Source organism: Hemitrygon akajei, chromosome 16 (genome assembly GCF_048418815.1).
Source record: "Hemitrygon akajei chromosome 16, sHemAka1.3, whole genome shotgun sequence".
In the NCBI taxonomy this organism is placed as follows: Eukaryota; Metazoa; Chordata; class Chondrichthyes; order Myliobatiformes; family Dasyatidae; genus Hemitrygon; species Hemitrygon akajei.
This window is the reverse complement of record NC_133139.1, coordinates 24,824,684-24,850,626: the sequence shown is the minus strand read 5'-3', so window position 1 is coordinate 24,850,626 and position 25,943 is coordinate 24,824,684. Positions and strand designations below refer to the sequence as shown.

At 43.6% G+C, this 25,943-nt stretch overlaps 1 protein-coding gene across 1 annotated transcript in view; it reads left to right on the top strand.

Moving 5' to 3' along the window:
* Positions 1-25,943, top strand: part of LOC140739840 (beta-1,4-galactosyltransferase 2-like) — a 45,302-nt gene that overhangs the window by 8,563 nt on the left and 10,796 nt on the right. Inside the window, exons 2-4 of the mRNA XM_073068433.1 lie at positions 10,932-11,021; positions 15,581-15,816; positions 20,866-21,053. Of these exons, the coding sequence (XP_072924534.1) occupies positions 10,932-11,021; positions 15,581-15,816; positions 20,866-21,053 (514 nt within the window). The remainder of the gene's footprint in view (positions 1-10,931; positions 11,022-15,580; positions 15,817-20,865; positions 21,054-25,943) is intronic.

The window sequence follows — 25,943 nt, the reverse complement described above, 5'->3', positions numbered from 1 at the left end:
ACCAGTCAGGGTTCTTGGCCCTGAGCTGTACCTTGAACCTGGAGGAATGGTGGACCACCCTTCATCTGCCCTCTACTCTTTGACCTGTGTGGCATGGGTGACCCTACCCAAAGCCAAAGCATAAAGCCCTGATTCCAGTCAACGTAGCTCTCCGAGTCATTGAGGCACACAAGCCTCCAAACCATGACAAGGTAATGGTCCTCTTGGAGGAACTTGGTCTTGTTGGGATTCTAATAGTGAATTTCACAGACTCACTGCCCATTGAATATAATATATTTCAGTCCTAACTCTCTTGTCTTGTAAACTGTTGCTCTGTATTCTGGCATATATTAAGTAATGCATTTAAAACATCCTTTGCTTTCTAAGCTGAGTCAAGTCCATTGTTGTGGGTATGGAATTGTGTAGAGACCAGTCTGAGGAAGAGTGGAGGATCTTGTTCCGTAAGACATTGGCCATTTAGCCTATCGAGTCTGCTCCACCATTTGATCATGGCTGATTTATTCTCCTTCTCAGCCTCATTCTCCCGCCTTCTTCCCATAACCTTTGATGCCCTGACTCCTGAAGAACCTATCCACCTCTGTTTTAAATACACCCAATGACTTGGCCTCCACAGACGTCTGTGGTAATGAATTCTGCATATTCACTACTCTCTGGCTAAAGAAATTCCATTTGTTTCTAAAGGGGCATCTGAGGCTGTGCCCTCTGGTCCTAGACCCTCCCATTATTGGAAACATCTTCTCCATGTCCATATTTGGTAGATTTCAATGAGATTTTCCCCCTCATTCTTCTAAGCTCCTGTGAGTACAGGCCCCAAAACCATCACATGTACCTCATACTTTGATCCTAGGAGTGAAAGGGTTATTTTCATAAACCTCCTCTGGACCCTCTTCAATGACAAAACACATCCTTTCTTAAATAAGAGGCCCAAAGCTGCTCACAATACTCCAAACATAGTCTGACCAATCCCCTAGGCTTTTTTTTTAACAACATAGTACTTTCATGGTGCCTTTGAATTTTCACACTTCAGCCCGGGAAGCATCCTCCCTATATCCAGTCTATCTTGTAGTGTCGTAACTTTATAGGTTTCAACTAGATCTGCTCTTACTCTTTAAAATCTGAGAGATTACAAATTTATTATTCTAATCTCTCATGTTATACAAATCGTGAATTTGCCTTTGCTTCTCTCCCTTCACAGTATGTAAATGCAGGCCGGAACTGCACATGTGGCATAACATAGACAGGCTGAAGGGTGAAAATACAAAGGCACCATGCTGCTTTTTTAAAAGAAAGTCTAGGGAATTGGTGAGACTACATTTGGAGTATTGTGAGTGTGGTCTTACCAAGATCCTGTGTAGTTGTACAGCACCAGGAAATCTTTACTTTTGTAATCAGTGCTGCGGCCACAGGGCTCCCGATTTCTGTGTTCCGCCCTGGTCTAGGTTCTGTCTGTGGATTTGTGTTTTTCCCCATGTCTCTGTGGTTTCCTTCCTCATCCTGAAGTCACACGGGTAGGCTACTTGCCCGCTCTAAAACTATCCCTAGTGTAAAGCAGGGCAGAAGTACCAGACAGCAGTGAAGAGGGGGAAGTACACTTGGGAGTATGAAATAAGTTACAGAATTGGGGAAATGGGACTGAGTGCGTTTCTATGTAAGAAGAAATTATGAAGGCCAAGATAATTTTCTTCACTGCTTATTTACTTTTAATGTCTGGTGTACAAAGAACCCCCAGCTCTCTTTGTACATCAGCAGTTCCTGATGTAGCACCGTTTATATCATTTGTCACTTTGTTTTCCTACCAAGGTGTATAACTTCACATTTTATATTATACTGCGTCTGTTAAATTGCCATTAAGCTTCTTTGGAGTGTCTTTACAATCCCACCCAGTTTAGTAGCATAGGAAAATGTCAATGTTTTTATTCCCTCTTTCAAATTATTCTCATTGATAAAGAGTAGCAGAGGCCCACTTCTTCCCTGTGGTATCCCAGGAGCCACCCCACACAAACAAAACACCTTATTCCTACTCTTATGTCAACCAGATTTCAATCGAGGCAGCAACATTATCCCCGGTACGCTATGTGCTTTCATTTTACTCTCCTTTTTAGTAACTTCAAAAATCCTCTGAAATTCCAAAGTCACCACATCCACTAATTCTCCCTCAACTATTCTACCAGTTACATCTCTCAAAACAAAACTCAGATTTGGTTAATTGTCAAATAAGTTTTCCCTTCTAGAAATCAGCCAGCTTTTGTCTAATTCTGTTGATGTTTTTTCCCCAACTCCCTGGTAACCTTATCCTTTATCATTAGTCTTTGGAATTTGCCTCATGACTGATGTTAGGCTAATCAGTCTGTAGTTTATTGTGAAATAATGCAGCTTCATTTCTCATCTCTTGATTTTTCCATAATCTGTAGAAATTTAAGAATGGTAACAATGCAAACCGCTATCTTGTCGTACTCTGGGATGGAAATTATTGCTTAATTGATTGGCCATTTTCTTTCCATTATGCATTCTCCTATTTCTGACTGGGGAGTTTTTTTCCCCTCTTTATATTGTTTATAGAAGCTTGCAAAATCCACTTAAGTTTTACGCAAGTTTAACTTTAACACTCTGCTATTGTTATTAATCCTTTGTTAAAATCTAAACTCCACCCAGTCATGAAGTTTGCTATTTTCTCTGGTCATCTTGTTTCCACCGTTCTGCTTTTTAGATCTAATGCTATCCCTAATCTTTGTTGATCATGGCTGGGTCATATTTTCTTCTGTATTTTTTTTATATCTATAACTGTTGTAGTTTCTGTTCTAGTTAACATAATGTTAGTCATTTCTTATTTACTGTCACACCTTTTTAAAGACTAACATTATTCATACCTTGGTGATGTGTCATAAAATTGCACTCAGTGGCCATTTTGTTAGGTACACCTGCACTGCTGCTCGTTAATGCAAGTATCTAATCGGCCAATCATGTGGCAGCGACTCAGTGGACAAAAGCATGCGGACATGGTCAAGAGGTTCAGTTGTTGTTTAGACCAGACATCAGAGTGGGGAAGAAATGTGATGTAAGTGTCTTTGTGGAATGATTGTCGATGCCAGATGGGTGGTTTGAGCACCTCAGAAGATGCTGATCTCCTGGGATTTTCACGCACAACGATCTCTGGAGTTTACAGAGGATGGTGTGAGAAACAACCAACAAAAGAACATGCAGTGAGCGGTGGTTCTGTGGGCAAAAATCCCTTGTTAGTGACGGGTCAGAGGAGAATGGCTGACAGTAACTCAAATAACCACACATTACAACAGTGGTGTGCAGAAGAACATCTCTGAATTGTTGAACCTTGAAGTGGTTAGGTTACAGCAGCAGATGAGCACACTGGGTTCCTCTCCTGCATCCAATAAAGTGGCCACTGAGCGTATACAATGTAGCATATTTGTAGGGTATCTTGAGCAGATCCATAAGAAACAGGAGCAGGAGTAGGCCATCCAGCCCATCGAGCCTGCCCCACCATTCAATAAGATCATGGCTGATCTGACCATAAACTCAGCTCCATCTACCTGCCTTTTCTCCATAACCCTTAATTCCCTTACTATGTAAAAACCTATCTAACTGTTTCTTAAATAGATTTCGTGAAGAAGCCTCAACTGCTTCCCTGGGCAGAGAATTCTAGTTCCTATCAAAGTGCTGCATTTTATAATGTTTGGTTTGGGAGGGAGGTAGGAAAAGAATCTGACTTTGGAAACTTTTTCCCTGGTCCATTTAAAATTATTTTCTTGGAAACAGGAAATGTGTGGAATTCTCCAATTCAATATTATTTATGTCTACATCTAACAGTTTGAGTTTTCAATGTAATATTATGCCCTCAGTGCTCAGTAAACATGAAACCACTGTTAGAGTTGTTGTGGATTTATCTGGGTCTATGACACTTCTGTTTTAATCTGATTAGCATAGATAGACCAGGGCAGACCTGCAGCAGTGCCTTAATGTGAAAACATACTGATCCTTCATACTGGCCAATTTGAAACCCTGGGCCTCCTGTGCGTGAGTCTTAACCATGCAGGCCATAGCTGTGCATGGTGGCAGCTCAGAAATGGGCAATAAATGCCAGGTCTTCTCACTGGTGCCCATGACCTGGGAATTTCTGTAACAACAAAACTCTGCCTAGCGTCCCGTGTTTCGTTTTGTGAAACTGGCACTTAAAGGGCATACAAAGAGTTTCAAATCTGATTATATAAAACCTCAAAATGAAGGTCCATATTAGAACTAGTTTCTCTCTGCCTGTTTCCAAAACTCTTGACTTCAATTCATGAATACTATTCAACAGAAAGTAAGCCAATTGGATATTTAATCATTGGTTAAATAAGCATTTGATAGTACTTTCTACCAACCCCCTCCCCCTTCCATTCTTCAGTCTGGCTCCACTCTTACTACTTCTCTTTTCCTTGCCTGCCTATCACCTCTTCCTGATGCCCTTCCTCCTTCCATGAACCGCTCTCTCTCCTGTCAGATTCCTTCCTCTTCAGCTCTTTCCCTCTTCCACCTATCACCTCACAGCTTCTCATTTCATACCTCTGCCCCCACCCCACCTTCTAGCTTGTACACCTACTCCCCCCCCCCAACCCACCTTCCTTTTCCTGACTTCTCCTTCCTTTCCAATCCTGGTGGAAGGTCTCGGCCTGAAACATTGACTGTTTATTTCTTTCCACAAGATGCTGCCTGATTTGAGTTTCTCTGGCATTTTATATGTGTTACTCTGGATTTCCAGCATCTGCAGAATCTCCTGTGCTTACCAACTCGATTAATGTGCTTTTGGCTTGCTGTCATGAATGAATGTTGAACTAGTTCTGCCTTGCAAGTCCAGTCATGGCAGACATTGTGATGCTGTTGCGTTGCAGTGAATAGTCTTTCCCACTCGATGCATAATTAAAACAGACCTGTGAATAGCTGATGCAGTAAGTTCAGCCGATGTACTCAGCTCATAACAATGTTGAACTTCAATCCATTGATTTAAGTCCTATCTTAAGCATTGTCCTACATGACGGTGTGATCCAAAACACTGTTCTTTGGAATGTAGAAATGTGAGCAAACCAAGTGGCCCTTGCCTACAAATATAGGTTTAAAAAGGGCCTGAAGGATCATTGGAGACCCGAGTCACCCCAACCACAATCTAGTCCAGTTACTACCATCCGGGAAGTGGTACCGCAGCATAAAGGCCAGGACCAACAGGCTCCGGGACAGCTTCTTCGACCAGGCCATCTGACTGATAAACTCGTGCTGATTTGAGTGTATTTCTATGTTACATTGACTATTCTATTTATTATAAATTACTATGATTGCACATTTAGATGGAGACATAACAAAGATTTTTACTCCTCATGTATGTGCAGGATATAAGAAATAAAGTCAGTTCAATTCAATGTAAAGGGAACATTGCTGTCCCACCCATTTAGATCAGTCCCTGCTGTTCTCAGTACACTGAAGTCGTACAAGGGAAAAACCATAAGATAGATGATAAAGTGCAAGATTATGATGAGGTAGACTGTAAAATCAAGAATCCATTTTATTGCATCTGTTCAATAACAGAATGATACAAGCTGTTTTAAGTCTGGTGGTAGATGCTTTCAAGCTTTTGTGCCCCCTACTCTTTGGGAGGGAGGAGAGAAGAGAATGTTCGGGGTGGGTGGGGTCCTTTAAGTTGGCTGCTTTACTGGGGCAGCAAAAGGTATAGGCCGAGTCCATGGAGAGGAGGATGGCTGGTGTTCTGAGCTGTGTCCGCAGCTCTGTGGCTTCCTGCATTGTGTCATGACGACACTATCGGTAAAAGAACATTGGCTTCAGGAAGGGCGGGGGGGGGGGTGCACATGATCCCAAGTTTACATCAACAGTGCTGAGGTCAAGAGGGTTGAGAGCGTCAAGTACTTAGCAGTGAGCACTGCCAACAGCAATTGTAATACCAAGCCGTTGTGCATCCGAGAAGCTGCTGGCCACCGGGGAAATGCTGAGTTTCTTTAGCCTCCTGGGGAAATGCCGGCACTAGTGAATTTTCTTGGTCATGGAGTCATTGTCATTGTTCAATAGCATGGCAGGATGACCCGTTTGCAATTCTCCAACTCACTTCGGACTGGATTGGATTGGGCTTGGCCTTAGCTGGATTTTAACTTTATGAATGAGAAGGCTCCCAGAGACCGTATTTGTTCATGAAAGACGATAAGTCTTGAGCCATTCAGCATTCCTCAAGTGAACTGCAGCCTGGAAATTTGGCTGTTGCTGCTCAGGGAGTTCAGGGAACGGTTAGAGTTAATGAGCCGTGGGCAAGCTGTGTTGGGGCTGTAAGCGTGGTATCGCATGCACAATCCTGACTGATCTGCTTTGATGCAAAACGGCGCACTTCCCTGTATGCTTCAATGTACACATGACAAATAAAGCTAATCTTTATCTTTTCCTACTGTGAAATAGGACCTAATGGCTACTTGATGGGTTAAAACTCCTGTTTTCTTTTGTTGTATAATTCAATAACTATAATTCCCCAACTCCCTTGGTAGGATTCAGTCTCTTTACTCAGTGTTCCTGGATGGTAGTTTCAGTAACTAAATCATTATCCACCCCTACAGACTCAGCCATCTGAGCCAAGTTGATATCTCCCATGAGAGGGCAGCATGTGACATACCTTGAGGATCATGAATGACTAGGCAATTGAAAGGCGCAAACAACCTCAGCAAACCCTTTGGGGCACATATCTTATGATAAAGTTGTGCCCAAGTCTTTTGGCAGTACCAAAGTCAGATGGAGAGGCTCCATGCTTAAATCGGCAAGAAAACCTTCGATAGTTTGCTCGCCCGAAGCTTTTGAGGTCACTTTCCTTTCTGCCAATAAGAAAGTGCCGCTGTAATCCTTTGAGTTAATACTTGCTTGGTGCAGCTGCTCCAAGCAGACTGTCTTTCAAACAGAACGTGCTGTCAGCTGGAAGCCTCTGTATTTGGACTCGGCTTGAGCCAGCTCCACTAATGTAGGTGGAGCAGGGCAGGGTCAAAGAACAGAGTACTGTTTAGAATGAGGCTGCCAGTACATTTGGTAAGGGAGGAGGACCGGTGAAATGCAGTAGATTGGTGTTTGTTTTGTGAATACAGTCTTGGAAACGAGTGAGGCTAACAAGACTGGCACCTAAGAAGTTCAAAGTATATTTATTATCAAAGTATGTGTATACAGGTATGTTTCAATGTACTGCCTTCAAATTCATTTTCTTGCAGGTTTTTACAGGATAACAAAATAATATAATAAAATTTACAAAAAAACACTATACTTTAACAAACAATCAATGTGGAAAAGACAACTGAGCGGATAAGAATACTGAGAACACAAGTTGTGTAGAGTCCTTGAAAGTGAGTTTGAAGGTCAAAGGAACAGTTCAGAGAGGTGGTGAACCAGGTTATTCACGCCAGTGCAGGGACCTGACAGTTGTGGGTAATAACCTTGCGGAGTGGGACCGAAGGCTCCTGTACCTCCTACCCGATGGTGGGAGTGAGTAAAAGGCACGGCTTGAGTGGTGGGCGTCTTTGGCTGCTGCTTTCTCGTGGATACACTCATTGTAAATGTATGGATGTTGGCCTTCCTGAGACATCTGGAAATCCAGGTCGCGCACACGAAATGCTGGAGGAACTCAGCCTCTATGGAAAAGAATACACTCGACATTTCAGGCTGAAGCCTTTCATTGTGAGAAGGTCATCGGGGTCTCTCTTCCCGCCATTACGGACATTTACACGACACGCTGCATCCACAAAGCAAACAGCATTATGAAGGACCCCACGCACCCCTCATACAAACTCTTCTCCCTCCTGCCATCTGGGAAAAGGCACCAAAGCATTCGGGCTCTCACGACCAGACTATGTAACAGTTTCTTCCCCCGAGCCATCAGACTCCTCAATACCCAGAGCCTGGACTGACACCTTACTGCCCTATTGTCTTGTTTATTATTTATTGTAATGCCTGCACTGTTTTGTGCACTTTATGCAGTCCTGTGTAGGTCTGTAGTCTAGTGTAGTTTTTTTCTGTGTTGTTTTTTACATAGTTTAGTCTCATTTTTACTATGTACTGTACCAGCAGTTATGGTCGAAATGACAATAAAAAGTGACTTGACTTGAAACCCATGCAAACTCCTTACAGACAGCGACGGGAATTGAACCTAGGTCGCTGGTGCTGCAGAACGTTGTGTTGTGTTAAAGTGACTTGACTTGACTTGCTGAAGTGTCGTGACCAGAAACGCTGACGGTTCACTTTTTTCCGTAGACACTGCCTGGCCTGCAGTTCCTCCAGCATTTTGTGTGTGCAGCTGTTTGCCCAATTCTCAACAAATGAACATAAAATACTGGAGGAGTTAACAGGTCAGACAGTATCTATAGAGGGAAATAAACAGTTGACACTCAATGAAGGGCCTCAGCCCAAAATGTCAGCTGTTTTTTTTCCTCTATAGACGCTCCCTGACCTGCTGAGTTCCTCCTGCACTTTGTGTGTGTGTGTGTGTGTGTGTTGCTCAAGATTTACAGTATCTGAAAAATCTCTTCTGCCTCAGTGATTGAAGTAGTCCACACCCATGTGTAGTTTGACCTGCACAGCTTTCAGACGTGGGCTGATGTGTTACAAGAAATATTTGGCAGTGGTCATTTCCAAGAATGGAGAGTCAAACCGCCACCCTTGATATTCAGTGGCGTTACCATTAGCACTTTCCCTGCCATTAACATCCCAAGGGTATTCTTGAATAGACCTGTGGGATTGAGAAGACTGGTTTTTGTGGTGACTGACCTGACAGACAGATTGGGTGGGTATTTCAGAAGGCTATACATAACCTCTTATTTATAACTGCAAGAGATTCTGCAACTCAGAGGCAACACACACACAAAGTGCTGGAGGAACTCAGCAGGTCAGGCAGCATCTATGGAGGGGAATAAATGGTGGATATTTTGGGCTGAGACCTTTCGTCAGGACTGGAAGCCAGTATAAGTAGGTGGGGGGAGGGGAAGGAGTACAAACTGGGGGGGGGGGGGGGGAGTAATAGGTGAAACCAGGGGTGGGGAGTGGGAGTGAGGGATGAAGTAAATCCAGTAATTTCTCTCCCCTCTCCCTTCTCTCATTTTCCATCCCCCATTCTGGTTCCCCTCTCACCCCTTCTCTGCACTTGCCCATCACCTACCTCTGGTGCCGCCCCTCCTTCCCTTCAGAATGCTGCTGCTTCAGCTCTATACCTCTTCCACCTATCACCTCCCAGCTTCTTACTTCATCCCCATTTCCCCCTCACCTGGTTACGCCTATCACCTGCCAGCTTGAATCTGTGTTTCCCCCCATCACACCCTTTTCTGTCTTGTTCCCCCTTCCTTTCCCATCCCGATGAAGGGTTTCAGCCTGGAACATTAACTGTGTATTCCCTTCTAGATGCTGCCTGACTGCAGAGTTCTTCCAGCACTGTGTGTGTGTGTGTGTGTGTGTGTGTGTGTGTGTGTGTGTGTGTGTGTGTGTGTGTGTGTGTGTGTGTGTGTGTGTGTGTGTGTGTGTGTGTGTGTGTGTGTGTGTGTGTGTGTGTGTGTGTGTGTGTGTGTGTGTGTGGCTGAGGAGGGATAAGATAAGGGGCCTGAAACTGCCCTCAATACGCCAAGCGCGATCCGACCAGTGCTTTAAAGTCTCAGTATTGCATCCTTGCTTTTCAGAATCAGGTTTAATATCACTGGCATATGTCATGAAATTTGTCAACTTTGTGCCAGTAGTATGATGCATGTTAATATATTTTTAAAAACTAAGTATATATGTTGTTAAATAAGTAGTGCAAAAACAGAAATAAAAAGTAGTGAGGTAGTGTTCATGGGTTCAATGTCCATTTAGAAATCGGATGGCAGAGTGAAGAAGCTGTTCCTGAATTACCGAGTGTGTGTCTTCAGGATCTTGTACCTCTTTCCTGGTGGTAATAATGAGATGAGAGCATGTCCTGACTGGTGGGGATCCTTAATGATGGACGCTGCTTTTCTGAGGCACCGCTCCCTGAAGGTGCCTTGGACACGACAGAGGCTAGCACCCATGATGGAGCTGACCGGTTTTACAACTCTCTGCAGCTTACTTCGATCCTGTGCAGTGGCCCCCGCCATGCCAGACGGTGATGCAGCCAGTCAGAATACTCTCCACGGCACATCTATAGAAATTTCCGAGATTTTAGGTGACATATGAAACTTCCTCAAACTTCTAATGAAACATAGCTGCTGACATGCTTTCGTCATAGCTGCATCGATATGATGGGACCAGGTTAGGACCCAGGAACTTAAACTTGCTCACTCTCTCCACTTCTGACCCCTCTATGAGGACTGGTGTGTGTGTTCCCTCGACTCCTATTCTAGTCATCGTAGAATGAGTGTTAACGTTGCCAGTTAACCGGATGGCCAGCAGAAAACAGGAGCACCTGAGGGAAAACACGTGCAACTATGCAGAATGTGCAAACTCCATGCATGGACAGGGTTCAGAACTAAAGCTGTGCTCAAAACATCCTCCCTACCTTCTGTGCCACAATACCAACCTAAACGCTGCTGTTCCACTCCGAGCAAGGGTTCCCACAAGTTCATGAGCTTGCTGCTGGTTTTAGGGGAGAGCTCTTTGTGATTGTCTGATTCAAGCTTAAAGGCACGGCTTAACACTCAGAAATATTTAATATTCAGACTAGCCTTTATCCATCACTGGATGTAGATCTCAGGATTTATTGACTCTTGTTCTTTGTACCATACAATGTATTGAAGAACCTCTTCAACTGCAGTCAAGGCAGGAAGTTGCCCTAACCTTTTATTGTAACGTCCCTGTGACTAAGATGATGTGGGTGTCAATCAAATCATGAGCTTCTACAACTCTAGTCATTGAAGTTTCCTCTCCTTGAGTGGTTTAACTTACAATTCACTTTCTTTTTCCTCTCTAAACAGACGTTTCAACTCCAGACAATGTGACAGTGGTCCCCAAACCTTCCAAACCTGGCCAGTTGGAAAAGTGTCCAAATGATCCACCGGAACTTGGTAAGCATTGTGCCAAATGATAGTAGAAAGGCATGCTAGGAGCCACACTCATGTCCCCATCTACATCAACAGAGCTGTACTAGAGCGTGTATCAAGCTTCAAATTCCTTGGTGTCCACATTTCCGAGGATCTCACCTGGCCCCTGAACTCCTCCATCCTGATCAAAAAGTTGTAACAGCACCTTTATTTCCTGCGGAGCATCAAGAAAGCTCACCTCTGTCCCAGGATACTGACGGACTTTTACCACTGTATCATTGAGAGCATACTCACCAACTGCATCTCAGTGTGGTATGGCAATTGTCCTGTATCGGACAGCAAAGCACTCCAGCGGGTGGTGAAAACTGCCCAGCCAATTATCGGCACCCAATTGCCCATCATTGAGAACATCTACCATAAACGCTGCCTGGGCAGGTGAAAAGCATTATCAAGAATGCATCTCACCCTAACCATGGACTTTTTACTCTCGCCCCATCCGGTAGGCGCTACAGGAGCCTCCGCTCCCGCACCAGCAGGCACAGGAAGAGCTTCTTCCCTGAGGCTGTGACCCTGCTGAATCTCACATCACAGTGCTAAGCAGTATTGCACCCATATTGTACTGTCTCAGTACTTTTATATTTGTGTGCTGTAGCACTTACTTTTTATTCACAGTTATTTTGTAAATAACACTATTCTTTTCATTTCTGGTTAGATGCTAACTGCGTTTCATTGGCTTTGTATCTGTACTCGGCACAGTGACAATAAAGTTGAATCTAATCTAATCTAATAAGCACAGAATATTCAGACATTCTACATTGGTGAGCTCCGCCATAAATTGGGGGACCACTTCATCGAGCACCCTGCTCCATCCACCAAAAGTGGAACTGCCCGGTGGCCGAATGTTTTAATTCTGCTTCCCATTCCCATTCCAACACAATGAGGCCACCCTCAGAGTGGAGAAGCAACACTTTATATTTGTCCTGGGGCAAACACGAGGAAATCTGCAGATGCTGGAAATTCAAACAATACACACAAAATGCTGGTGGAACGCAGCAGGCCAGGCAGCATCTATAGGGAATTTTTGGGCCGAGACCCTTCATCAGGACTAACTGAAAGGAGAGATACTAAGAGATTTGAAAGTAGTGGAGGGAGGGGGAAATTTCACCCAAAATGTCGACAGTGCTTCTCCTATTGATGCTGCCTGGCCTGCTGTGTTCCACCAGCATTTTGTGTATGATATTCGTTCCTGATGGTATGAATATTGTTTTACATTCATAGCTGCAAGCTGCATCTCTCTCCCTTGCATCTGTCTTGGAGTTAGATTTGACCTTTTGACCAAGTACGCTGTCAAGACATCCCCATGGCATTCCCCCAGCTCCGTCCCTTCTCAGCCAATCTTCCAGAAAGTTCATCCCATTCATTCATTTTCCACACACCAGATAATTCCCATCTACTCTTAGCTACCTATTTTCCCCCTTTCCATTCGAAACTTCGGAGCCCTGTGTCCTCGTGCACACCAAGTCCCATTTACCCATTGCCTTAGCAAACCCTGTCTTACATTTGACTCCCAATTAAATGAGTCTCATCCTGTTTTCAAATCTGTCCAGGCCTTACATCTCTGTATCTGTAAACTCCTGTAACCACTAATTTTTGCACTTCCCTATTTCTATTCTCCCTGAATTTAATTATTTCATTATTAGTAATTCTTCTTTCAGTTGCTAAGTACTTGAAGCATCTCACTGCTTCAATCTGTCGTTCCTCCTTTAAGAGTGTTCATAATCTTCCTTTTTGATTAAGCTCTTAGCCACTAGACCTAATATTTTGAATTCTGTTTGAAAACTGGTACTGCAAAGGAATGGTCATTGTTCTACAGCATTGAAAGTGCCCTATAAATCCACATTGTTTTTGAAAGATTTAAAAGCTTATGATAGTCAGAAAGGTAGAAAAGATAAAGATTAACCTTATTTGTCACATCAAGACATTCAGTGTAATGTGCCATTTGTGGGAACTGCCAACAAGTCCAAGGGTTGCGCTGGGGACAGTCTGAAAGTGTCACATGTCATCAAAGCATGCCCACACCTTGAATATTTCTTCTGTGCCTGTGATTTAAAAATAGAGCTGGGATAGGCCATTCAGTCTTTCTCATCTCCTCTGCTCTTCAATAAGATTATGGCTAATCTTTCCAGAAGCGCTGTTCCACACAAACTCCATATCTCTCACTATCAAATAGCCTACTGACTGTACTCAGAGTCTCCACCCTTTTTGTGAAGGCATTGGTTTTTATCTTGCGCCCTTGAGGAAGAAGTTAGATCCCAGTGGAGATAGTACCGGGTACAAGGTGCTATTCTAGCTTGGCTCACAAGGAGTCAGAAAACTGAGTTCAAAGTTCACTTCACAGATAAAAGTTTAAAAAAAACAATACTGTGAGAAAGGATCAGGTTTATTATCACTGGCATGTGATGTGAAATTTGTTAACTTAGCCGTATCAGTTCAATGCAATACATAATCTAGCAGAGAGAGAGAAAACAAATAAAATAAAACAATAATAAATAAACAAGTAATTCAATTACATATATTGAATAGATTTTAAAAAACATGCAAAAACAGAAATACAAACACGAAGAAATCTACAGATGCTGGAAATTCCAGCAACGCACACAAAATGCTGGTGGAACGCAGCAGACCAGGCAGCATCTATAGGGAGAAGCACTGTTGACGTTTTGGGCCGAGACCCTTCGTCAGGACTAACTGAAAAGAAAGATAGTAAGAGATTTAAAAGTAGGAGGGGGAGGGGGAAATGTGAAATGATAGGATAAGACCGGAGGGGGTGGGGTGAAGCTGAGAGCCGGAAAGGTGATTGGCAAAAGGGATGCAGAGCTGGAGAAGGGAAAGGATCATGGGACGGGAGGCCTAGAGAGAACGAAAGGGGGAGGGGAGCACCAGAGGGAGATGGAGAACAGGCAGAGTGATGGGCAGAGAGAGAAAGAAGAAAAAGAGGAGGGGGGGAAGCTAAATACATCAGGGATGGGGTAAGAAGGGGAGGAGGGGCATTAATGGAAGTTGGAGAAGTCAATATTCATGCCATCAGTTTGGAGGTTACCTAGCTGGTATACACTCCATCAACCTGAGTGTGGCTTCATCTTGACAGTAGAGGAGGCCATGGATAGACATATCAGAATGGGAATGGGACGTGGAATTAAAATATGTGGCCACTGGGAGATCCTGCTTTCTCTGGCAGACCGAGCATAGGTGTTCAGCGAAACGGTCTCCCAGTCTGCGTCGGGTCTCACCAATATATAAGAGGCCGCACCAGGAGCACCGGACGCAGTACACCACACCAGCCGACTCACAGGTGAAGTGTTGCCTCACCTGGAAGGACTGTCTGGGGCCCTGAATGGCGGTGAGGGAGGAAAAATAAGAAATACAGTTTTTTTTTAAATTGAGATAGTGTCCAAAGATTCAATGTACATTGAGGAATGGCAGAGGGGAAGAAGCTGTTCCTGAATCGCTGAGTGTATGCCTTCAGGCTTCTGAACCTCCTACCTGATGGTAACAGTGAGAAAAGGGCACGCCCTGGGAGCTGGGGGGTCCTTAATAATGGACGCTGCCTTTCTGAGACACCACTCCCATAGATGTCCTGGGTACTTTGTAGGCTAGTGGCTCCTATTGGAGTCAAACTGAAGTCTCAAGTACCCTGGTAGCTAATCATGACACTAACAACAATTGTCTTTGGTGTCCTGGGCCAATGTTGATGTTCTGGCTAACACTGAAACAAGTTACCTGCTCATTCCTCGCTACCTGAGTGTCCTGACAGCTAGCATGTTTTATAGAATACGGAAATTACCACACCAGATGGTGGGTGTGCTTCTGAAATATAAAATACTTGGAATAGCCTGAGGTTGGAGAGCTCGTCACGTTAATGCTTTTACGGTTTCCTGGAAGAAATACCTTCAAAACATAAAACAAGAAGTTGCTCCATTTAACAAGGCTGGTTGAACAATGCAGATAAGTTGCTAGTTCATTGCTGTTTGCAGAAGTGCAGAGCCACATTTCCTATGTGTCTGCTGTCTGCGATGTTCCAACATAATGTAAATCACCGGAAGAACGTACAAGCAGTGTCTGTAAAGAGTTTGTACATCCGCCCTGTGACCATGTGTGTTTCCTCTGGCTTGCTCCCACAGCCCAAAGACCTACTATTTAGTAGGTTAACTGGTCATTGTAAATCGGTCTGTGCTCAGGCTAGTGTTAAATTGCTGGGTGGCACAGCTCGTTGGGCAGGAAGGGCCTGGTCTGCGCTGTATCGCTAAATAAACAAGTATGCCTGATAAACTCAGAATCAGATCTAATATCACCAGCATATATCATGAAGTTTGTAAACTCAAGGGTTTTATTACTGTTTAACTGTTGACTGTACATTAACAGCTCACTAATCTGGTTAACTGGCTTGGCCCTGAGAGAAACCTGTAATATACTCTTCACAAAATGAGTTTGCAGTGTTTCTGAGAGGCGTCCCTGAGCAAATGTTATTCTTTTATCTGTGATTGAGGTGAATTATATTAATCAAGCCCTTTTCTGGTTAACAGTTGGCCCCCTGAGGATCGTGTTTGATGAGGAGCAGACGTTGGAAGAGATAGCTAAATTAAATGCGTACGTGGCATTTGGAGGACAGTACAAACCAACTAACTGCACCCCTCTGCAACGCATTGCTATCATCATTCCATTCCGCAATCGTGATCACCACCTGAGACACTGGCTCTACTATCTTCTCCCGATCCTACGCCGGCAGCAGGGAGATTTTGGCATTTATATTGTTGAGCAGGTAGGAGAGACTGGGGACAACCAACGGATGTCCAAGAGAGCATCTGCAGATGCTGGAAATCCGAGCAACACGCACAAAGGATGTGTCCTGCCGAAGGGTCTCGGCTCAAAACGTCGACTGTTTACTCTTTCCCTAGATGCTGCCTGACCTGCTGAGTTCCTCCAGCATCTTGTGTGTGTGCAAAGGATGATAAATTTTATTTACTTGGAAAGACGAGAAAATCTTGGCTTATTCCCCTCAGTGTGGACAAGAGAAGGAGGGGATTTATTTTAAGTATTCAAAACTGTTGAAGGGTTTTTAAGGTGTAAATGAAGAAATGATCCTAGTGAGGGAGAAGCTGGCAACCAGAGTCCAGATGAAGGGTCTCAAACTGAAACATCATCTGTCCAACTCCCTCCATAGAAGCTGCCTGTTCTGTTGAGTTCCTGCAGCTTTTTATAATTTCTGCAAATTCCAGCATCTGTAGCTTTTTTTTTTGGTCTATGGAACAAGAGGGCACCAGTAAGTGATAGGAGAGATGCTGAAAACATTTTTAAATTTATTTGTTCACTGGTTTTGGATGTTGCTGGCAAATCTGACCCCAAACTGAAGAGTCAGTCATATCGGTGCAAGTTAAGTCACATATAGGCCAAGGCAGATGCTGCTCGGAACAATATTAGTGAACCACGCTGTCTTTCGCAGACAGAGGTTTTCTCATGGTCACGCAATCAGGGTTCTTTTTTAAATATCTGGATGTTATTCAGTTATTTGAATTTAAACTCGTCAGATTCTAACGCGTCTCATTGTCAATGTCCAATAACTTTGGCTCCTAGTCCAGTAGCTTACTCACTAAGCCACTTTAACATTGACCCTCATACTTCAGGAAGATGATGTTATCTGGAACCTACTGCCTGAAAAGGTGAGGGAAGCAATTCAGTGATGTTCGAAGGGGAAGTTAGAGCAATTTCAAAAGGAATTCAGAAGACAAATTCTCGTGTGTTTTATTGTGGGCAATTAATTGGGGGTGGGGGGATTCATGAGGCTTAGGATTTTAAAAGGATGGTTTCAGCAAATTGGCAGAGGTTCCTCAGTTAGAAGTTTCACTGTGCTGTAAGATGTTATGGAATAATTGAACAACAAGAGGGAGGGTCAGAACAATGTCAAAACTGTAAATCTCCAAACCACACCTTGGAAGCAGGTCTTTGGGACACAGAAGGAAGGCACATGGTGGAGAAAGCAAACGGAGGAACCCACAGAGAAAGGGGCAATTTTACAAATGAGTACTATGAAAATGGGAATCGAAATATTTGACTTGAAAGCAAGATGTAGGGCCAACTAATTCCAAAGGCATATTTAAATCTGGTATTGAGACGTATCATCATGACCAAAGTCATTGCATTTCCAGGTCATAGAAAAATCCTAAATTTTGTTTATGATCGTTGTTTGTTATGTCTGCTCTCTCTCTGTGAAATAGGGACACCTCTTTTTCCCTTGTTAGGGAGAGAGAGAGCCTGTGGTATGTTGAATTACCGGGTGAACGAGTAGTCTTTGGGGTACTGCAAGTCTGTGTCTTTACTGATGCTTTGCTGCACGTTTGAGTGCTCGGATGGGGGTGCAGATACATTTTTGCTGGCAGGGGAGGGGGGTCGTTTCTTTGCTGCTGCTTATGCATGGGAGGGGGTAGCTGGAGTGGAGGGGGCTTTGGGGTTCTAACATTTAACTGTCATTCATTCCTTGGGGCACTCCTCTGTTTTCGTGGATGGTTGCGAAGAAAAAGAATTTCAGGATGTGTATTGTATACATTTCTTTGACATTAAATGTAACTTTGAAACTTTTGACAGACTGGGAACCAGAGAGATGTTAGATATTGGACACGAAGGCTTACAACAGACTAACCGGCAATTATGTTGAGAAATATGTACTATAATGTGATCCTTTGTTATATCATCTTGTCCCACTCTCATCTCCAGCACTGCTTGATATAAGTTCACGTGAACACAAGACCTTTATGCCTTCAAATGATAGTAATCAGCTTTAGAAAGATGCTGAGCTACAGGAGGAGGGATTTAAATCCTGTTCCAATAATTTATTTCTCTCATTTTGAGAGGAAAAAAGATGTACAACCAACTAAAAAAGGAATAGATGGTAATGTTGACAGATTACAGGGAGTAAGGTGGGAGGAAGCTCTTATATCACCCAGAAGCCAGCAAGGACCAACTGGGCAAATAACTTGATTCAAGTTATTGCTGAATTGTTACGCTGCAGACAGAAGCAATTCTGTCCATTGAGACTGCAATTCCATCAATTCTATTCTCGATCCCCACCAAAACCCTATAATTGATTATTTTTCAAGTGTCTACTTGGTTCCTTTATGAAGGCTTAGACAGCACTCGCCATGAGTTCTGGATCACAAGCACACTCAAGCTCATAAAACTAAGAAAAAGCAGTTTTTTCATATCTTTTGCTTGTCACTATACATCTGCTTCTTGAACCATTTGATAAATGGAACAATTAAGTTTGTCTAAACCAGTCACTGTTGTGCACATCTCCAGCAGATCTCCTGTCAACCTTTCTTTGCTCCCAGGAGAACAACTCCTGTTCTGTAACATCAGAATCAGGTTTAATATTACTGGCATATGTCGTGAAATTTATTATCATTGCAACAATACAATGCAATATAATAATAGAGAAAAAAAAGATTACAGTACAGTCCTGCCGAAGGGTCTCAGCCAAAATCATCAACTATACTCTTTTCCATAGATGCTGCCAGGCCTGCTGAGTTCCTCCAGCATTTTGTGTGTGTTGCTTGGATTTCCAGCATCTGTAGATTTTTTTTCTTGTTTCTGATTGGATTACAGTAAAGACTATTGTGTGTTGCCTTGTCTTACTTTTTCTGAAGTCCAGAATCAGTTCTTTGGACTTGCTTTGAGTACAAGGTTGTTGCTGCAATACCACTCAACTAGTTGATATATCTCGCTTCTCGTCACCATCTGAAATTCTGCCAACGATAGTTGCGCAAACGGTATATAGATGCCATTTGAGCAGTGCCTAGGCATGGGTGTAGAGAGAGTAGAGCGGTGGGCTAAGTACATGTGTGTAAAGTGCGCCCGTGTTTTTTGTCAATGAGTTGGAGATGTTGTTTCTGATCTGCCCAGATTGTGGTCTTCTGCTCTTCTTGGACACTGGTATAATCGTTGCGGGTGGGAACTGTAGCAATGAGAGATTGAAAGTATCTTTGAACACGCAGATCAGATCAGATAGATCACAGTCAGATAGCTGAAGTTCTTACTTCCTCAAATATTCTAGAAAATCTTTCCTGCCCCATCTCTAAGATCTTTGCATTGCTGTTAAGGTAGGATGACAAAAATTAAGGTGAGATTCAATTCTGGTGTAGCCAGCTTTACAGGTTCAACATGCTTCTGCAACCTGGATCCCATATGCTTTGATTCTGTGCTGGGTATTAGTGTAACTAATGGAGGAGCATGTGCCTTAAACAAATTTAGCTGGGCTGTAAAGTGAGTGAAATGGATTCAGTCCCCAGATGGTGTACTGTATTTCAGATGGCCAAACATTGCTAAATTCCAAATAACATTTTGTTTAATAATTCAGGCAAATAAACATTTCAAATTTCCATTAGATCCAGCAGGGGAAAATTGTAGGGAATTAATCGATAATTCTGACAGATGTCCACATGAATGTTCTCCATCTACATTCGTTGCCCCTTCACTTATTTCTTGCTGATGTTTTTTTTGTCTTACTGAAAAGGTGTGGGTTGAGGGGAAAAAATATTTTGCAATGTAATGGGGTAAGAAAACTGATTTCTTCCCGATTGATGAAAAATACTGCTCAGCCACCTTAGGAAGGAACTGATATTTAATTGGTGTGGATGATTTTGCATTTAGGATTATTTCAGTTTAGAGGGACTTCCCCTGGACATTGCCCTTGTGCTGTTTTTCAGCGGCATTCTCCACTCACTCCACAACACATTGTGCAAGTGCACATTGGGTTTTATTTTTGATGAAGATACGGCTGGATGTTTGTTGGTTAGAAAGAAAGCAAACAATATGTTGACAGAGGCAAACACGAGGAAATCTGCAGATGCTGGAAATTCAAGCGACACACACAAAATGCTGGTGGAACACAGCAGGCCAGACAGCATCTATAAGGAGAACTGTCAATGTTTCGGGCCGAGACCCTTCGTCAGGACTAACTGAAAGGAATATGTTGACAGAGGATCCTTTACCTTTGCCTCAGAGGGAAGACAGTTTAGCTGCTGAATTAAGAGGATGCAACACTCCCTGGTTGTTAGCATGGATTTATTTTGTTCTTTCCAGCATTTATTGCAAGTTCCTGTGAGGAAGATTGCAGTGAGACTCCGTCTTGGCCTGCTGCATTCTTCTGGTGAAGGCACTCGGACAATCCTGACGAAGGGTCTTGGCTCGAAACGTTGACTGTCTAGTCCTTTCCGCAGATGCTGCCTAATCTGCTGTGTTCCTCCAGTATTTTGTGCGTGTTACTCTGGATTTCCAGCATCTGCAGAATCTCTTGTGTCTATCTGATAATCCTGTTGGATTTTTGACCCAGAGATGATGAGGGAATTGGAATATATTTCTGGGCTGGAATATGGTGTGAACTTGGGTCTCAGGTGGGATGAGGAAACATGGGAATGGGAGTGCTACTTGTAGAACGAAAGCTAATGCCATACTCCCAAAAGCCCAATCTTCTGTACTTTCCCTTGAACTCGCACTCATGAAATCCTGTGGTCCAATCAGCTACTTTCCACAGCCTTTACGCAAAGTTGTGTACCTCGTACCTGAGGAAACATGGTACCCAATTTGCACATAGCAAGCTCTCACAAAAATGAAGTTTGTTGATAACCAGATTATTAGTTTAATATCACGAGATCACTTCTGGCTGGGAGAGCACTGCATTGTTTAATCGTTTGTAATGATACCTTGTTTGTGTGTGTGACTGTTGCTAGTTATAAACTAGCAAAGGGTGGTGTGGGCTAGGCAAAACCTCGGGGATCTTGCGGTTGCTGTAGCTAACCTGTTTGTACTTTTACTCCAGGCTGGTGATGGAACATTCAACCGAGCCAAGTTGCTCAATGTGGGATTTGCGGAAGCTTTGAAAGAGAATGAATATGACTGCTTTATATTCAGCGATGTTGATATTATACCGGAGAACGACAGGAATCTTTACCGCTGTAGCGCAAATCCGCGTCATCTGGCCTGCGCTATGGACAAGTTCAATTATCGGTATGCAACTAAGCTCTAAATTTCCTTTGTCTCTGAATCGTATATTCTCCATCTAGAGCATGAGCTGTTTCTCTTTCTGTGGATACTACCCTGTTTGCTGAGAGTTTCCAGAAATTTCTACTTTTGTTTCCAAAGCCTTCTTTAAAATAATTTTTTACTCCTCCAATGGTGGGAAGGGAATAGGTAAAAGGAAGATTGTTACATCTCCTGCTGTTGCATGAGGGAATGCCGTGAAAAGATAAATGGGAGTTAGCGAAGGTGGAAGACTGAGGCAAGGAAGAAATGGTCCCTCTGGAATGCTAAAATGGAAAGGAAAGGGAAGATGCTCTGGTATCTTGTAGAAGATGGAGGAAATTATGAAGGATGATCCATTGAATATAATGGCTGTAGGGAACTCAAACCTTGCTTGGGATAGCAAGAGAGGGGTTGTGAATAGAAAAGCAGACATAAGGGAGATGCACATTAGACAGATAGGAAATTAGAGGGGTACGGGCCGACCGCAGAAAGATGGGACTTGATCAGGTTGGCAGCTGGGTTAGCATGAATGAGTTGGGCCAAAGGATCTGTTTCTATTCTGTAAAACTCAGACTCTGAGTGCCAGGTCAACTTCAGAGGTGAGGACACTGGGAAAAGATCGTAAGCACTGGTGTGAAATGTATCGAATTAGAACTGATGCAGTGCAGCTGAAATAAAAGGGGGAAATGGAACCCTAGTTTAGGATGGGTGACAGTGTAGTCAAGGTAGCTGAAGTGAATGGTCCTAAGTTCGATTCCGGCCGGCCCCTTACACACTGGGTTGAGTGTCAAGCTAGCAACTTGGCCTCCATTTTAAAAAAAATACTGCAAAAATGCCACCTGATGTGCCACAAGAAGTGAAAAATAACAACAATATGTAGCGTGTGTCACCAGTTTGGGAGCTGACAACAAATCTGGCAAAGTCTTCCCGTAGCCGTTTTATAATCAGCCATTAATAACTGTACTTGTAAGCTTTGGGCCGTGAAGTCAACGGGACGATCTGGATGGTTGCGCTGGTAGGGAATGGGGAGAGGTGGAGGGAAGTCTGGAAGATAGGGGGAAAATGAAGAAAGAATGGAGGTGCTGTGGAGGCAGAGGTGGCAGCATGAGGGAGGGACTAGGAGAAAGAAACCTGGTAGAAAGGCTGAGAGAGGGAGCAACTGAAGGAGGAAAAGGGTCAGTGTGATGCATGTTACCAGGGAGGTGGCGTCAGGAATAGGCCATGTCAAGAGTGTGTGTGCTTGCCTGCACGTCTTCAAAGTCAGTACAACAGAGCCTAGTCTCCCACCATCTTAGAACTCTTTTGAGACCTTGCTATGTCAAACTGTGGGGTAGCTGGTGAGCGACTGTCACACAACATTGTAAAAATCAATTCACATGATCCCTCTCCGCTTCTCTGAAACTGAATGGAACCGTGATCAGGAGCCTTAGGGATAAAACTCACTTGAAATAATGCTGTGGACAGTTTTACAGCTACCTGAGGGAGAAGATAATATCATTCCGAAACAGCCAACATTCCCTGAGTCGCTGAATTGGTAAATCAGTTTATTTGCATTTTGAATAGGACTTGTACCCATGAAATTGGTTTGAAGATGCAGATGCTGCCACTCACAACACAAAAAAAGCAGTTTTAGTAACTACCTTACTATTTATTTTCTTCAATTATTCTAATTTGTTGAGCTTCTGTCTCTTCCACGCACTCCACTCAAGTTAAATAAAGCAAAACTAATGTGAGATCTGGTTTGATTGGTTGCTTTAGCAGATATTGGACTCATCAAATGATCCAAAGGGTGAGTAATTGGAGTAATGAAGGCTGATTTCTAAAATCTATTGTGGGAGAGCTGTGGAATTCACAAGTTTGCCAGAGCGGAGTCTATTTAAAGTGGAGGTTGATAGGTTCGTGATTAGTAAGTGTCAAAGGTTACAGGAAGAATACAGGAGAATGGGATTGGGAGGTAAAATAAATCAGCTGTAATTGAACGGAAGAGCAGATTCAATGGGCTGAATGCTGTAATTCTGCTCCTTTGTCAGTGTGAGGACCATTGTAACTGCTACAACAGACTCGGTACTCCTAATCCTTGACTCAATGCCTTTGAATACTTACAGGTTGTTAAATCACTTATTCGGATTTAACATTTGTTATCCAAGGAAAATTTTTGAGCGATTCTGTGAATTGATTTAAGATGTTTAATTTGATTCGACTCTTTATGGCTGTGGTGTTTGGAGCAGTAACAAAGCTCCTCTACCTTTCTCAGTTTCCAGCAAATCTTTCAATAGATCAAGTAGATGAGAATGTCATAATTAATATCATATCAGAGGGTAAAGATTACTAACCCTGTTATATACAGTAAGTTCTTACCAAAATCATGTAATTTTCCTTGTTTCCTCACAGCCACATACTAGATCGCTGAACTTGGCTGCCACAGCCCGTGTTATATTCAGCCATCTCATTTTTGAGGTTGTATCTCAATAATCTGCTGTGATCTGAACTAGCTCTCCTGGTTCATTATCCTTGCACTTCGAAAACCAGCTTGATGTTGAGAGTCTTCAGTTTTCCTGCTTGAAGTTTCCTTTCAGTGTTTGCTACACTTGGCGGTCCTGCAAAACGACTGCTGACGGCCGTTACACAGTATTTTTAGTTTAGAGATACAGCACAGTAACAGATTCTTCCAGCACCCCCCCCCCACCCCTCATGAGCCCACGCCCAATTACACCAATGTAACTAAACTGCTAACCCGTATGCCTTTGGAATGTGGGAGGACACCCCCACAGTCACGGGGAGAACGTGCAAACTCCTTACTGACAGCGGCAGAACTGAACCCAGGTTGCTGGTATTGTGATAGTGTTGTGCTAATCACCACATTACCGTGGCAGCAATTGATATTTCTGCTGCTGTTTCTATAATGTGTTTTGTCTGGGGATAGGTTGTTGTCCTTATTTCCCCCACCTGGCAGTTTTAACCATTTTCTACCTCCCCAGCCTAGTCAGATATAGATCTAGACCAGTACAGCACCGGAACAGGCCCCTCGTTTGTTTGTCAATACCTCACCATTCTGACAGACAGGTAGAAGAGCTTTGTTACTGCTCCAAACACCCCAGCCATAAAGAGTTGAATCAAATTAAACATCTCAAATCAATTCACAGGCACAATGTTGTGCCTATCCAGCTAAAAGTGAATCAAAACCACCCCCCAAAAACTAATCCCTCCTACCATGCCCATATTCCTCCATCTTCCTTGTATTCATGTGCCTATCTAAACACCTCTTAAAAGCCTCTAATGTATTTGCCTCTACCACCGTACCAGGCAGCGCATTCCCAGTATTTACCACTCTGAGTAAAAGAGCTTGCCCCTCAGATCCTCTTTGAACCTACCCCCTCGTGCCCTCTGATGTTAGACATTTCCCCTTGTCTATCTATGCCTCTCCTAACCTTATAAACCTCTATCAGATCTCCCCTCGGCCTCCATCGCTCCAGAGAAAGCAGCCCAAGTCTGTCCAGCCTCTTGTGGTAGCACATGCCCTCTAAACCAGGAAGATCCTGGTAAACCTCTTCTGCACCCTTCCCGAAGTCTGAACATCCTTCCTGTGCTGGGGGTGAAATGTATGCAATGCTCCAGATGTGGCCTAACCAGAGTTCCATAAAGTTGCAACATTACCTCTTGACTTTTGAACTCAGTGCCTCAACTAATAAAAGCAAGTATTACATCAGCCTTCTTAACCACCCTATCGGCGTGTGTAGCCACTATTAAGGATCTTGCTCTTAACAGTGTGCTGTCTCCTTGCATTTGCCCTTCATGGTGCAACACCTCACATTTGTCTGGGTTAAACTGCATCTGCCATTTCTCTGCCCATTATCTGTATCGGATTGTATTCCTTGCCAGTCTTCTACCCCATCCACAACTCCACCAATCTTGGTATCAGCTGCAAAACCTACTAACCCAACAAGTGCTACACCTGCCCTTACACTTCCTCCCTCATCACCATTCAGGGCCCCAGACAGTCCTTCCAGGTGAGGCGACACTTCACCTGTGAGTCGGCTGGTGTGATATACTGTGTCCGGTGCTCCCGGTGTGGCCTTTTATATATTGGTAAGACCTGACGCAGACTGGGAGACCATTTCGCTGAACACCTACGCTCGGTCCGCCAGAAAAAGCAGGATCTCCCAGTGGCCACACATTTTAATTCCACGTCCCATTCCCATTCTATATGTCTATCCATGGCCTCCTCTATTTTCAAAATGAATCCAAACTCAGGTTGGAGGAACAACACCTTATATACCGGCTGGGTAGCCTCCAACCTGATGGCATGAACATTGACTTCTCTAACTTCCGTTAATGCCCCTCCTCTCCTTCTTACCCCATCCCTGACATATTTAGTTGTTTGCCTGTTCTCTATCTCCCTCTGGTGCTCCCCCACCCCTCTTTTCTTTCTCTCTAGGCCTCCCGTCCCATGATCCTTTCCCTTCTCCAGCTCTGTATCACTTTCGCCAATCACCTTTCCAGCTCTTAGCTTCATCCCACCCCCTCTGGTCTTCTATCATTTTGCATTTCCCCCCTCCCCCCACTACGTTCAAATCTCTTATCTTTCCTTTCAGTTAGTCCTGACGAAGGGTCTCGGCCCGAAACATCGACAGTGTTTCTCCTTATAGATGCTGCCTGGCCTGCTGCGTTCCACCAGCATTTTGTGTGTGTTGTTGTTTGAATTTCCAGCATCTGCAGATTTCCTTGTGTTTGCACCTGCATTTTCATTCAGGTCTTCAATTAATCAGCTTTGTTGAATCTGCTAGGAGCAAAAGCTCGCACCAGTGCAGAATTGAGGTTCATTAAAACAAGCAATGTGTCTACTATAGCAAGGCACAGCCACCAAGCTGCTGTACA